Below are 12,783 nucleotides of genomic sequence, written 5' to 3' on the forward strand. Positions count from 1 at the left end.
AATGATTGCCTGACCTCAGGGTGCTCAACTGTGCCTTCCCCTAAAATTCAAGGGTCTCTTGACCACACAGAACTGTCAAAAGCCAAGACCATCGCTTGCTCTTCCACCACTGAGCCTTGAACATGTGTCTGTCATGACATTTCCTCTATTTGTCATAGTTATATGAGTTCATGCATTCACCTTTCCCTTTCTAGAGTTTCAGCTCCTTGGAAGCTACAACCTCATCTACCCCATCTTTGGTCTTCTAACAAATAACACAGCACACACAAATACAAAAAAAAATTGTAGCCCAGTTCTTGGAACTTGGTAGAAGTGACCGCTGTATTGTTAAGAAGGAGCTTAAGTATCTTAAGAAGCTGATCAGATTGCCCTTTGTCAAATCGATCCAGGTATATTTAAGGAAGAACATTTTGTAATACGAGAGTGATCCAAAGTTATAGCATAAAGCATCAGTAGAGATGCAGCACTTCTAATCCTGGACCACTCAGTAACTCTAATGTACCTAGTGATTAGAAAGAGGTGCATGTAATTTCTCAACTTTCCTAACTGCATTGCCATTCTTGTTAAGGCAGTAAAATATCAATTTCTAAGACTACCCAACATTTTTCTCAATATTTTTCTTTTAAGAATTAGATATAAAAATAGTTGGGATATTTAGTTTGTGTGAAGGAACACATACACACACACAAAATCATGTTTCATCTCATTTCAAAAATTATGTTTAATTTCTAGTCATTGAAATACAAGAGAAATGTATAAACACGGTTCTTAAAAACTGTATTTCTCCCTAGTACCTTATGTGCACCATCATTAAATTTTACATTCTTTAATTGAACATTCCTAGTGTATGTGTGTTGTGTGCGTCTCTCTCTTCTCTTTATCTCTGTTTCTCTCACACACACACATGTGCACCCACACACACAAATGCTTCTTCAGTCAACATTTATAGAGAAACTTCACTGTGCTGTGTCCGAAGGGTGCAAGATATGTGTGATTTATCCTCAACAAATATTTATTGACTGTAAATTGATGAACTTGCTCTTTGATCCCTAAAGAGGTGAATAGTTATGTGCTGAAGGAGTACAGCCTGAGTTGGAAGGGGTTTGGTAGGGTCCCTGAACCAGTGCATCTTCCCAACTGGAAGCATTCTTGAGAAGAGAAGCTTGGCAACTTCTCCATCCAGCTTGGTATCCCTGGTAACAAGGCAGAGTCTGGCACCCATCAGTGATCCCCCAAAACAGCTGTGTATCAGATCACAGCACTGCCCCTTGTTGCAGTGATAATGGCCTTGAGTGATCAAGAAGTGGTAAAAATTATGTTTAGGCCCTTCTATGTAAAATTAAAATTATCCATACAAAATAACAGCTGCAGAAGTTTCAGCATTAAAGAATGTAAGATTTAGCTCTCAGATAAATTCATGTTTACAAACAACATCCTTTAGTAATTAAAAGATGCTTGCTCCTTAGAAGAAAAGCTATGACAAACCTAGACAGTGTAATAAAAAGCAGAGACTCACTTTGCCAACAAAGGTCTATATAGTCAAAGCTGCAGTTTTTCCAGTAGTCATGTACCATCGCAAGAATTGGGCCATAAAGAAGGCTGAGCACCGAAGAATTGATGCTTTCGAACTGTGGGGCTGGAGAAGACTCTGGAGAGCCCCTTGGAGAGCAGGGAGATCAAACCAGTCAATTCTAAAGGAAATCAACCCTGAATATTCATTGGAAGGACTGATGCTGAAGCTCCAATACTTTGTCTACCTGATGCAAAGAGCTGACTCATTGAAAAAGACCCTGATGCTGGGAAAGATTGAGGACAGGAAGAGAAGGAGATGACAAAGGATAAGATAGTTGGATGGTATCACCAATTCATGGACATGAGTTTGAGCAAACTCTGGGAGTTGGTGAAGGACAGGGAAGCTTTGTGTACTATAGTCCATGGGGTCGCAAAGAGTTGGACACAACTGAGCAACTGAAAAACAACAACAAAGTAATTCCTGATTAAATGAGTTGTCACAGTGGTGAAGAATGACTTCCAAAGGCCCTACCTCCTTTCCTAGGAGAATTGGGAAATATAATCCTAGCAAAGTCTTTTACAAAATTTGAAGTAAACCTTCACATTTGTGTTTTTGTGTTTTTCAAATCAATACTTATTTGTAGCATGTGCAGAACAGCACTTGCGTGAATTTTATTTGACCAGAATGCAGCTCCATGAACGTGGCAAACTGCTCAGCTTTTAGGTCTATAAAATGTCCCATCAGATCCAATATGTTGTGACATTAATTTTTACATGTAGAAATCAGTACATTGAAATCAGACTTCAAAATCTTTTGGTTGTTTCTAAATGTAGCAGGTTTTTAAAATTTATTTTTAATTGGAGGATAATTACTTTATAATCTTATGTTGGCTTCTGCCATACAACCAACGTGAAACTGCCCTAAGTATACACATGTCCCCTCCCTCTGGAACCTCCCCCCCCTCCCCCGCCACCCATCCTATCCCTCCGGGTTATCACAGGGTACTGTGTGAGCTCCCTGTGTTATACAGCAACTTCCCACTAGATATCTATTTTATATAAGGTAATATATATGCTTCAGTGCTACTCTCTCAGTTCGTCCCATCTTCTTTCCCCACTGTGTCTAAAGTCTTTTCCAATGGATGAACCTAGAGCCTGTTATACAGAGTGAAGTAAGTCAGAAAGAGAAAAACAAATATTGTATATTAAGGCATATATATGAAATCTAGAAAAATGGTAATGATGAAGCAAATGTAGTTTGTAGTGACTGTCTATAACCAAGTTGTTGGTTGTTTTTTTTTTTTATTCTGGTGACCTCCGTAGCACTTTTACCAATTAAGAATTGGTCTCTATATCTGATTTACAGACTCGTCACTCTGTGGTCCTGCTGCCAGTAAGCTGGTTCTCTTCAGTTACTGCATTTAGTGGTTCAGTGGATCCCACTGAGTGTTGCTGTGGGTCAGCTGAAGCTACTGGGTACTCGGCTGGGTCCACGTCTGGTCTGAGGCAGAGCTCTCCCTCCAAGATAAAAGACGATTGAAAGAGAAACATCTGTACCTGTGAGACACAGGAATGGCAGATTTCCTTTGTTCACTGAAAGAAAGTTAGGAAAGCAAAAAGAGGAGAAGGGGAGAAGGAGTCTCCTGGAGTCATAAGCCAGATATTTTACTCATTATTTCCTTCCGTGTCAAGACTTATTTTCCCCAAAACTCCCATCAAACATTTGTCCCTGACTGGTTATCAGGGTCCACCCTCGTGGCTGAGGTCAGCCTCACTTGGCATTTCTCAGGGGCCCCTGTTCTCTAATACTTAAACATACAGTTGAAATGTCTCCTTAATTCCACATAATTCAAGAGGATTTTTCTTTGAAAGAAAGTTTTTTCAGGTCGGGTGCGGGGTAGTTTGCAAACATCTAGACAAACCTGGGTTTCATTGAGATATTAATATCTTTAATAGACTACTGGAGTGGGTAGCCTATCCCTTCTTCATTGGATCTTCCCAACCCAGGAATCGAACTGGGGTCTCCTGCATTACAAGTGGATTCTTTACCAGCTGAGCCACCAGGGAAGCCCATCGTTAATAGAAAGCTGGTATTGAATGTGAGCCATGACAGCTGCCGAAATGCCTCTCATCCTCCATAGAAGAAAATGGCGTCTGTATACGGCCTCCTCGGGGGTGAAAAAGCAGCAGCCGGCCTCCCATAGCCGCTGACAGAGGGGCGTGCTCAGAGGCTCTGGGATTGCTGTTCCTCAGAGCAGTAGTGTTTGGTTGGAATCTGGAAGCTCACTGTGACCAAGTGTGAGCTTACTGCAAGCTACCTAATATTTATCAAGTGCCAAACTTCAGAAAAGGTAATATAGATAATGAAAGTAAAAGTGTTAGTCACTCAGTCGTATCCAGCTCTTTGTGACACCATGGACTGTACAGCCCACCAGGCCCCTCTGTCCACGGAATTCTCCAGGCAAGAATTCCTGGTAGCCATCCCTTTCTCCAGGGGATCTTCCTGACCCAGAGATCAAACCCAAGTCTCCCGCATTGCAGGCAGATTTTTTAGTGTCTGAGCCACCAGGGAAGCCCAATATAACTAGTATGAATTTCAACTGTGCAAGAAATATGTATGTCTTTAAATTGAAACAAATTTGATTCCTGACCCACAACCTGCCTAGCTGGCTAGACATTTGATCTCTGCTAGCCCTCAGGGTTGGAGAAGGCAATGGCAACCCACTCCAGTACTCTTTCCTGGGAAGTCCCATGGATGGAGGAGCCTGATGGGCTGCAGTCTATGGGGTCGCAAAGAGTCGGACACAACTGAGCAACTTCACTTTCACTTTTCACTTTCATGCATTAGAGAAGGAAATGGCAACACACTCCAGTGTTCTTGCCTGGAGAATCCCAGGGACGGGGGAGCCTCATGGGCTGCCGTCTATGGGGTCACAGAGTCGAACACGACTGAAGTGACTTAGCAGCAGCAGCAGCCCTCAGGGTCCCATGCCAGGGTAAGTCTAGAAGCAGGAGCTTGTGTGGGGTCTGGAGAGGGAGGCCCCTCACCTCTCATGTCACCAATAAACCCTCATTGTACACTTCACAGGCTTTCTGGGGGGCCCTATGATTTTGCAACCTCCCTGCCAGGGTGGGGCCTGGAATGCTCAGGCAAGGCCAGGAGGCCCTGTGCATGTCCTTTGTCCCCCTCCAGGGTCCTGCCAACCTCCAGATGCTGCCGAGCAGCAAGAAGCCCCAGACCTCCAACCCCTGCCCAGCCAGGGAGTGGCCCTTCTCTTCCCTGCTGCTTTCTCTTTTCATCACCTCTGGGTGCATGTCATTTGCACGCACATATTTAGGATGGGCTGTTTCACCTACAGCCCTAAATCCGTCCTCAGGGTGTTTACAGGAGCAAACGTAGCACTGGGGCGAACACAGTTATCAGATGAAGAGAAGGGGACTTGAGTAAATTTTGTCACCCCAAGCTCTCTGTGACACCAGCTTTCTCTGGCTGAATGAGACCATCTTTAGAGCATGAGGTTTCATTGGTTTTTGTTTTTCCAGTTAATTTAAAAAAAAAAAAAGAACAAAAAAAATATAGGCACCTTTCAAAATGAAAAGCATACTATGAAATGTAAAAGAATGTTTTGAAAAAATAGTTGGAGGAAACCAATACCTATTTCTTTATACATATATTTGAAACTGTTTCCTCGTTTGTTAATAGCTTTTATATTTTAATTACTTTATTTTAATTGGAGGATAATTACTTTACAATATTGTTATGGTTTTTGCCATACATCAACTCAGGCATAGGCACACACGTGCCCTCCCATCTCAAACCCCCTTCCACAATCCTCCCCACCCCATCCCTCTAAGTTGTCCCAGAGCACCGGCCTTGGGTGCCCTCTTTCATGCATCAAACTTGCACTGGTTATCTATTTTACATATGGTGATGTATGTATGTTTCAATGCTATTCTCTCAAATCATCCCACTCTCTCCTCCCACTGAGTCCAGAAGCCTGTTCTTTACGTCTGTGTCTCCCTTGTGTTAACAGCTCTTATCGAGATATAATTCACATACTATGCAATGCACCCTTTTCAAGTCCCTAATTCAAAGGGATTTTTCTAATATATTACATTATTATTTGTGTTAGTTGCTGCAGTGAATATTGACATACAGGTATGTGTTCAAATTCCTGTTTTCAGTTCTCCTGGTAAACTCCTACTAGTACTGACTTGCTGGGTCATACGGTAATTCTGTGTTTAGCTTTTGAGGAACATTATTACCTTCAGAAAGAAGTGAAGTGAAAGTCGCTCAGTCGTGTCCGACTCTTTGAGACCCACGGACTGTAACCTGCCAGACTCTCCTGTCCATGGAATTCTCCAGGCAAGAATACTGGAGTGGGTAGCCATTCTCTTCTCCAGGGGATCTTTCCAACCCAGGGATTGAATCCAAGTCTCCTACACTGCAGGTGGATTTTTTACCATCTGAGCCACCAGGGAAGCCCACTTTTAGAAAAGTTTGTGCTTATGAGTTTACTGCACTAAGCATCTTAAATGTTTTGCATCTAGTTGTCATAGTGAACTTGTTTGTTCATTTTCATTCATTCAGCAAATAATTTTAAAGAATCTCCTATGTATTAGACTCTGTTCTAGGCACTGGCGTTACCTAGTGAAAAGAACTGACAAAATCCCTCCCTCTCATAGGTCTTGTGTAATAGTAGTAATGGCAGTCAGTAAGCAAAACTCTATTAATAAATGCCATTAAGACAGTGAATAAAAATGCCTGGTGAGGAGGAATATTGCAGAGGATGAGGGTAGTGGGCCAGATGCTATTTTAGATGGAATTAAAGGGGAATGTCTGTGACAAGCTAGCACTTGAGCAGAGCCCTGAAAGAATCTAGGAGACAGCAAGTCATCCAGAGATCCTGGGAGACCTCTGTGGGGTAGGTGTGGAGGGGACAGAAACGTGAATGCCCTGAGGCGTGTCCAGGCTTGGTGAGGTCAAGAGACAGCAGACAGTTTGGGATAACTGAGGGGAGTAAGATGAAGCGGCAGGGGTGTGGGTGGGGGGAGAGTGTCGGGGTTTTTTTATATTGTGATTTGGAGAGTTTGAGCAGTAGATAGAGGTAATCAGTTATTTTGCCTATCTCTAAGTAAAGAAGGGTTTAAGTGATTTTACCAAATCTCCTGGGGAGTAACCAACAAGGTTTTCCCAAGTAGGTTCACTCTGGAGTGCTTGCTCTTTCCCACCAGGCTAGGGTGCACACCTGCCGTGACACCGTTCCTTGCTGGCTGTTGTTCTACGAGATGTCTCTGTCCCTGGGACTGGTTGGTGGCTCCACTAAGCAGTCAGCAGTGTCTGCCCAGCATGCTGTTTGAGGTCTCCGGGTTTTCTCCCGTAGGTATGATGCACTCACCAGGGTTTGACGGGAACAGCAGCCTGGGCCTGCAGATGCTGATGAACGCGGACAGCCTGTACTCGGCGGCGCACTGTGCGCTGCTGCTCAACCTGAAGCTCTCCCATGGTGACTACTACCGCAAGCGGCCCACCCTGGCACCCAGCACCATGGTGAGTGTGCGTCTTCCCCGACCTTGCCTGCCGAGGACCAATGGTGACCTCTGGGCTGGCACCCAAGCATTGTTGGCCAGAGAGGGATGACTTGGCCGTGTCCACAGGGCTGCAGAGGGCGGGTACTCACCATCCACGGGAACCTTTGAGCAGGTTGCACAGAGTGGTGAACCACAGAGCTACCCACTTGGTTCCAGGAGCAAAGAACACCAAAGTACCCGCATTGGCTGCCTGCCAGTGGCCCAGTAACTCCATTGGGTGGCATTAAACACACGTGTATAAGACACATTCAAAAATGTGATCAGCCTATTAAGTAAGCGCAGATGATGTGCAGAAAATGGTCCCCTTTGCAGAAAATGAAGGTGTGCTGTTTACAAAAACCCTTCATTGGGCTCTGAAATGTCCCGAGCTGTACTCATCCCCAGAGCCAGGCTGGCTAACGCTGATAACAAAGCCCCTCTGTAAGGCGATGAGAGTGATGGGAGGGCCTCTTTCATGGTTGGCTCCCTGGCATGAGTGGGCCCCTCCATAGTGGACCCTAGCATCAGTTCAGGAGCCTATGGCCTTGAAGCTGCCTGAAGGGATCATTTGTCTGATAAATGATTAACAGATTGTACCCTTCTGAGGCCATAAGAGTGTCAATCAGGTATCTCTTGAGATACATATGTCCTTCAGGGAGTACAGGCCACCTCTGGTGCTGACGGGGCGGTGAGAAGGAGGTGCTCTGAAACGTTTCTAATCCTCCCACACATCAGAGAGTAAAAATATCAAGTGCGGTATCTCTACTGCTTCTATTGTTTAGTCGGTCAGTTGTGTCCTACTGTTTGCAATCCCATGGACTGTAGCCCCCCAGGCTCCTCTGTCCATGGGATTTCCCCAGGCAAGAATACTGGAAGCAGGTTGCCATTTCCTTCTCCAGGGGATCTTCCCTGCTCAGAGATCGAACCCACCTCTCCTGCGTTGGCAGGAGGATTCTTCACCACTGAGCCACCAGGGAAGCCCACTCCTTCTGTAGGTGTCTTAAAAGGATCACACAAGTGAAAGGACCTTCAAAAGTCTGTGACCTTTCCACCGCAGTTTCCCCTTCCCTCGCCACCTCCTGAGCCCAATCAGCAGAGTCGTGTTTTTCCTGGAAGCAGTGACTCAGTGACTCCAGGGACGTGGGAGCCTGTTGTTTGCAGGGGGTCTTATCTGGTTGTTTTCTCCTGTGATCTTCTCTGCAGAAAGAGTTCATGAAGCAGGTCCAGACTAGCGGGGTGCTGATGGTCTTCTCCCAGGCCTGGATTGAGGAACTCTATCACCAGGTTCTTGACAGAAACATGCTCGGAGAAGCCGGCTACTGGGGCAGCCCCGAGGACAACAGCCTCCCCCTCATCACCATGCTGACGGGTCAGTGGCTTCTTGCAGGGTTCCATGGCACTCAGGGATGGGAGGGCTCGGGCTTTGAAACGGCACCCACAAAGCCTCCCTGCCCGTTGGTGACAGTTCCCGGGAAATGTCATGAATTCACCTCACAACAGCTTTCTGTCCTTCCGTGTGGGACTCTGCAGGCTCACTGTGCCCCATTAGATTAGGAATTAAAAGTGAAAGTCCCTTCAGTTGTGTCCAACTCTTTGCGACCCCATGGTCTGTAGCCCACCGGACTTCTCTATCCCTGGAATTCTCCAGGCCAGAATACTGGAGTGGATCACCATTCCCTTCTCTAGGGGATCTTCCCAACCCAGGGATCAAACCCAGGACTCCCACATTGCAGGCGGATTCTTTACCATCTGATCCACCAGGGAAGCCTAGATGATGAATTACTTAGCATCCATGTCCATTGGGATAAAACCATAGACTTTTTCTGGAGATATGAAGTACTGTCTGGGCGCAAAGCCCAGAGTTATTCCTGGAATGTCTCACAATAGATAGCCTATATCATTCAGTGCTCCTGGGAGTTTGCTAGCAATGTAAAATGATTGATTTTAAACTTGGCTCCATCCTCATTTCTTGTCCATATCAGAGGTCCTCCCTTACCTTCCCAGCTGTACCAGAGTTTAAAATAATGCAGAAGAGATAAATTGGAAGGTTGGATTGATGTGTACACACTACTATATATAAAATAGATAACTAATAAGGACCTGTGTATAGCACAGGGAACTCTACTCAGTACTCTGTAATGGCCTATATGGGAAATGAATCTAAGAAAGAGTGGCTCTGTGTATAACTGATTGACTTTGCTGTACAGCAGAAACTAACACAGCATTATGAATCAACTATACTCCAATAAATTTTTCTTAAAAACCATGAAGGGGCAGTTGACTAAAGTTGAATATGGATTTGAACTACAGAATAAAATTTTATTAGTGTTAGTTTTTCTTAACTTAAATGATACTGTATTTATGGGGAAAAGGACTGGATGTTTCCACTTATTCTAAATTGGTTAAGAAGCAATACAGATACATACACAGAGAATTGTGGAATAAATGGGGCAAGGTGAATGTAACTGGTGGATCTGTGAAATGTGTGTATGTGTGACATCACATCAATAATGCACACATATATCAATAATGTGTCTCATACTTAATACATACACTCAAGGAGAGTTCCTTGTACTATTCTTGTAACTTCTGAAATTTGAAATTAAAAGTTACAAAATATTATATAAAAAAAGAATGCAAGATAGTTGCCCAGAATCTTTGTCTTTAGCATCCAGTTTTCATTTCTATTAGAAATTTTTGGAAGCACTATGGGATGTGGTCATAAGGCAACATTTTGGCAAAAGCAGCCATTCATGGCTTTACGTGGTATAACCACAATGTCAGGTCAAGATCAGGGGCTGCTCAAACGTTTGGACTGGTTATCAGGAACCTTAATAAATTAGATCTCCAGGCTCGTCCTATATTTGATCTGAGTGATCGCCTCATGGCTTCAGCTGATGGTATAAGTAGAGCATGACCCTACACAGACACCATTTATTTTATTAATTATAATATTTACCTCAATTTGTGAAATAAGAATTCATATTTATGAAGACATTTATGAGACATTTAGTCAGTCTGCCTGTAAGGAATGCTTGTTTTCCATCAGACTGCACAAACTACCTTCAGACTGAGATTACAGTCCTGCCCAGAGCTTCTAAGTGCCTTGGAATTTAGATGAGGATCCTAAACCTGCCAGTCTTAATTTTCAAATACCATCCTTTCTGCCAAAATTAATCTCTGAATTTCTTCCCTGAACCTTAGTACAAGGAGTCATTTAGTAGATGTAAGAATGAACAAATACCAGGCTATTCACAGGAGCCATTTTCATTGGTCATCACTGTTAATCAGCTGTCTCTTTTATAATGGAACAATAAGTTCAATTGCTTCATCCATAGAAAAGTTATCTAGCTTTAGATTAGTGATAGAAAATCAGAAGCTTTTCATAAGAATTCTACAGATTTAGGTTCTCTGATTCTTTGTAACAAATTTCAAGTATGAAGTGACAAGTGAATTTGAGCAGCAATTAACCTAGAGCTTAGGAACGTCCATCTGGTCTTTTCATTCTGTGCAAGGAAAAGCAATAGCAGCAATCTGGTGATCAACACTGTACTACCTGTGGCCATCCCTTATGTCATGTCATGTCAGAGTGTTCTGTACAACTGGGGATTTTAGCACTTGGATAAGCTTTGTGTTACCTGAATTCATCAGTTCATTACCTAGCACGTAGGAAATAAAACTGTGTTACGTGGCAGTTTCTTGGATGTCATTAGACCATTTGACCATCAGTCAAATTAATTCAGTGAAACTAGTCTGTTCCTACTGTAGTGGTCAGATATTTCTCACTGCCTTCCCCCGACCCAGTTTTACTGAGATATAACTGACGCATAACACTGTATGAAGAATATGAATACTAAGTCCGGTTTCTTCCTTTGCCAGCCTCATGACCTTGGGCAATTTTCTTATTTTGAAAACTTATTTCCTCCTTTGTGAAATATCAATAGGAAAAATAATACCTACCCTGCCTGCCTACTCGGAGTTGTTGGGAAGGTCTAATTTAAAAATGTTAAGTGAAAACACTTTGAAAATGGTACAGTGTTACTAGTAAGGTACTGTGCTGTCCAACGGCTTCCCTAATAGCTCAGTTGGTAAAGAATCCACCTGCAATGCAGGAGGCCCCAGTTCGATTCCTGGGTTGGGAAGATCCTCTGGAGAAGGGATAGGCTATCCCCTCCAGTATTCTTGGGCTTCCCTTGTGGTGGCTGCTTTCCAATCAGGTTATATGATAATCTTACCAAAAAGACTTACCCTCCTCTTAATTCTTATGAGGAAGTACTGAACGATCCATGTTGGAGTAACCTGGTACATATAAAGTGTGGGAATAATGCCTTGGTTTGGAATAAAAGGGAGTATTCAAAGGTCAAAATATTCTAAATCAATAGATTTTCTAATAACAGAAATAGCAGAATTTATCTTTATTTTTTCAAAGAAAAAATATGCATCAGTCTAACAGAAGAAAGCTCTAGCAATGAAAGAAAACTGTACTGAATGGATAAAACAAAAATTTTTAACATTCTGATAACAGGTTGTTATATACTTGGTACATAATGGATCCCATGGCTCTTCATTGGGGGGGGAAATGAATATTATGGTAGCTGTTTCTGACTAGAGTGTTCTTTAAAAATGGGGGGAAACACCTTGCCCTTTTTCCTTAACAGATATCGATGGCTTAGAGAGCAGTGCAATTGGAGGGCAGCTGATGGCCTCAGCTTCAATGGAGTCTCCTTTCACCCAGGGCAGGAGAATTGATGACTCCACGGTGGCAGGTAGTGACTTGGGTCTTGGGTTTATGAATATGCATCCATCGTGTGTGTTATCATCTATTAAGTTATTATGCAGCAGCTTTTTGTGCTGACATAAATGAATTAAGATTTTTGTCTTGGCAGGAAAATACCTGATAGAAGTTACTGGCATCACCCATCTGCTGATGCCACATTCATCATTTATAAGCATAAACTGAAACACAATCTGATATCCATTCCATTGTATTTCCTGTAGTAAAATTGCATATATCTCAGTAATTTAACGGGATGGCCAGAGAACCCCATGCCATTCATCACCAGGTCATTTTTGTCTCTGGAAGGTAACCCATGCCCTTTCACGTTCTAGGTGTGGCGTTTGCTCGCTATATTCTGATTGGCTGCTGGAAGAACTTGATCGACACTTTATCAACCCCCCTGACGGGCCGAATGGCCGGCAGCTCCAAAGGGCTGGCCTTCATCTTGGGAGCTGAAGGCATCAAAGAACAGAACCAAAAAGAACGCGATGCTATCTGCATGAGCCTCGATGGGCTGCGGAAAGCCGCACGTCTAAGCTGTGCTCTAGGTACGGCAGGTGGAGTACTCCTGACCCGTGATCCAAGGGGTGTCCGTGAGGAATGCGTTATGAGTGGCCCTGGTGGACAAGTCTTTTACAAGTAGTTTTGCCAGATGAACGGCTAGAGAATAAACTCAGTTAAATGGTGATGTGTTTGTTTTCTCTAAAGGAGTTGCAGCCAACTGTGCTTCAGCCCTCGCCCAGATGGCAGCTGCCTCCTGTGTCCAGGAGGAGAAAGAGGAAAAGGAAACCCAGGAACCCAGTGATGCCATAGCACAAGGTAGCGACAGAGGGGCCAGAATCCACCTGGAACCTCATGTGAGACCTGCACACACAAGCAGACACATTCCTCCATGTTGCATATGTGATACATGGCACACTGTA

The 12,783-nt window shown here is 43.7% G+C and overlaps 1 protein-coding gene across 2 annotated transcripts in view; it reads left to right on the forward strand.

Annotated features, from left to right (window-relative positions):
- The window catches only part of ARFGEF3 (ARFGEF family member 3), a 178,449-nt gene that overhangs the window by 112,553 nt on the left and 53,113 nt on the right, over window positions 1–12,783 (forward strand). For both annotated transcript variants that reach the window (XM_018053258.1, XM_018053259.1), the window contains 5 exons: window positions 6,897–7,063; window positions 8,287–8,452; window positions 11,742–11,849; window positions 12,193–12,408; window positions 12,569–12,679. In XM_018053258.1, the coding sequence (XP_017908747.1) occupies window positions 6,897–7,063; window positions 8,287–8,452; window positions 11,742–11,849; window positions 12,193–12,408; window positions 12,569–12,679 (768 nt within the window). The remainder of the gene's footprint in view (window positions 1–6,896; window positions 7,064–8,286; window positions 8,453–11,741; window positions 11,850–12,192; window positions 12,409–12,568; window positions 12,680–12,783) is intronic.

This window comes from Capra hircus, chromosome 9, assembly GCF_001704415.2.
Source record: "Capra hircus breed San Clemente chromosome 9, ASM170441v1, whole genome shotgun sequence".
Classification (NCBI taxonomy): Eukaryota; Metazoa; Chordata; class Mammalia; order Artiodactyla; family Bovidae; genus Capra; species Capra hircus.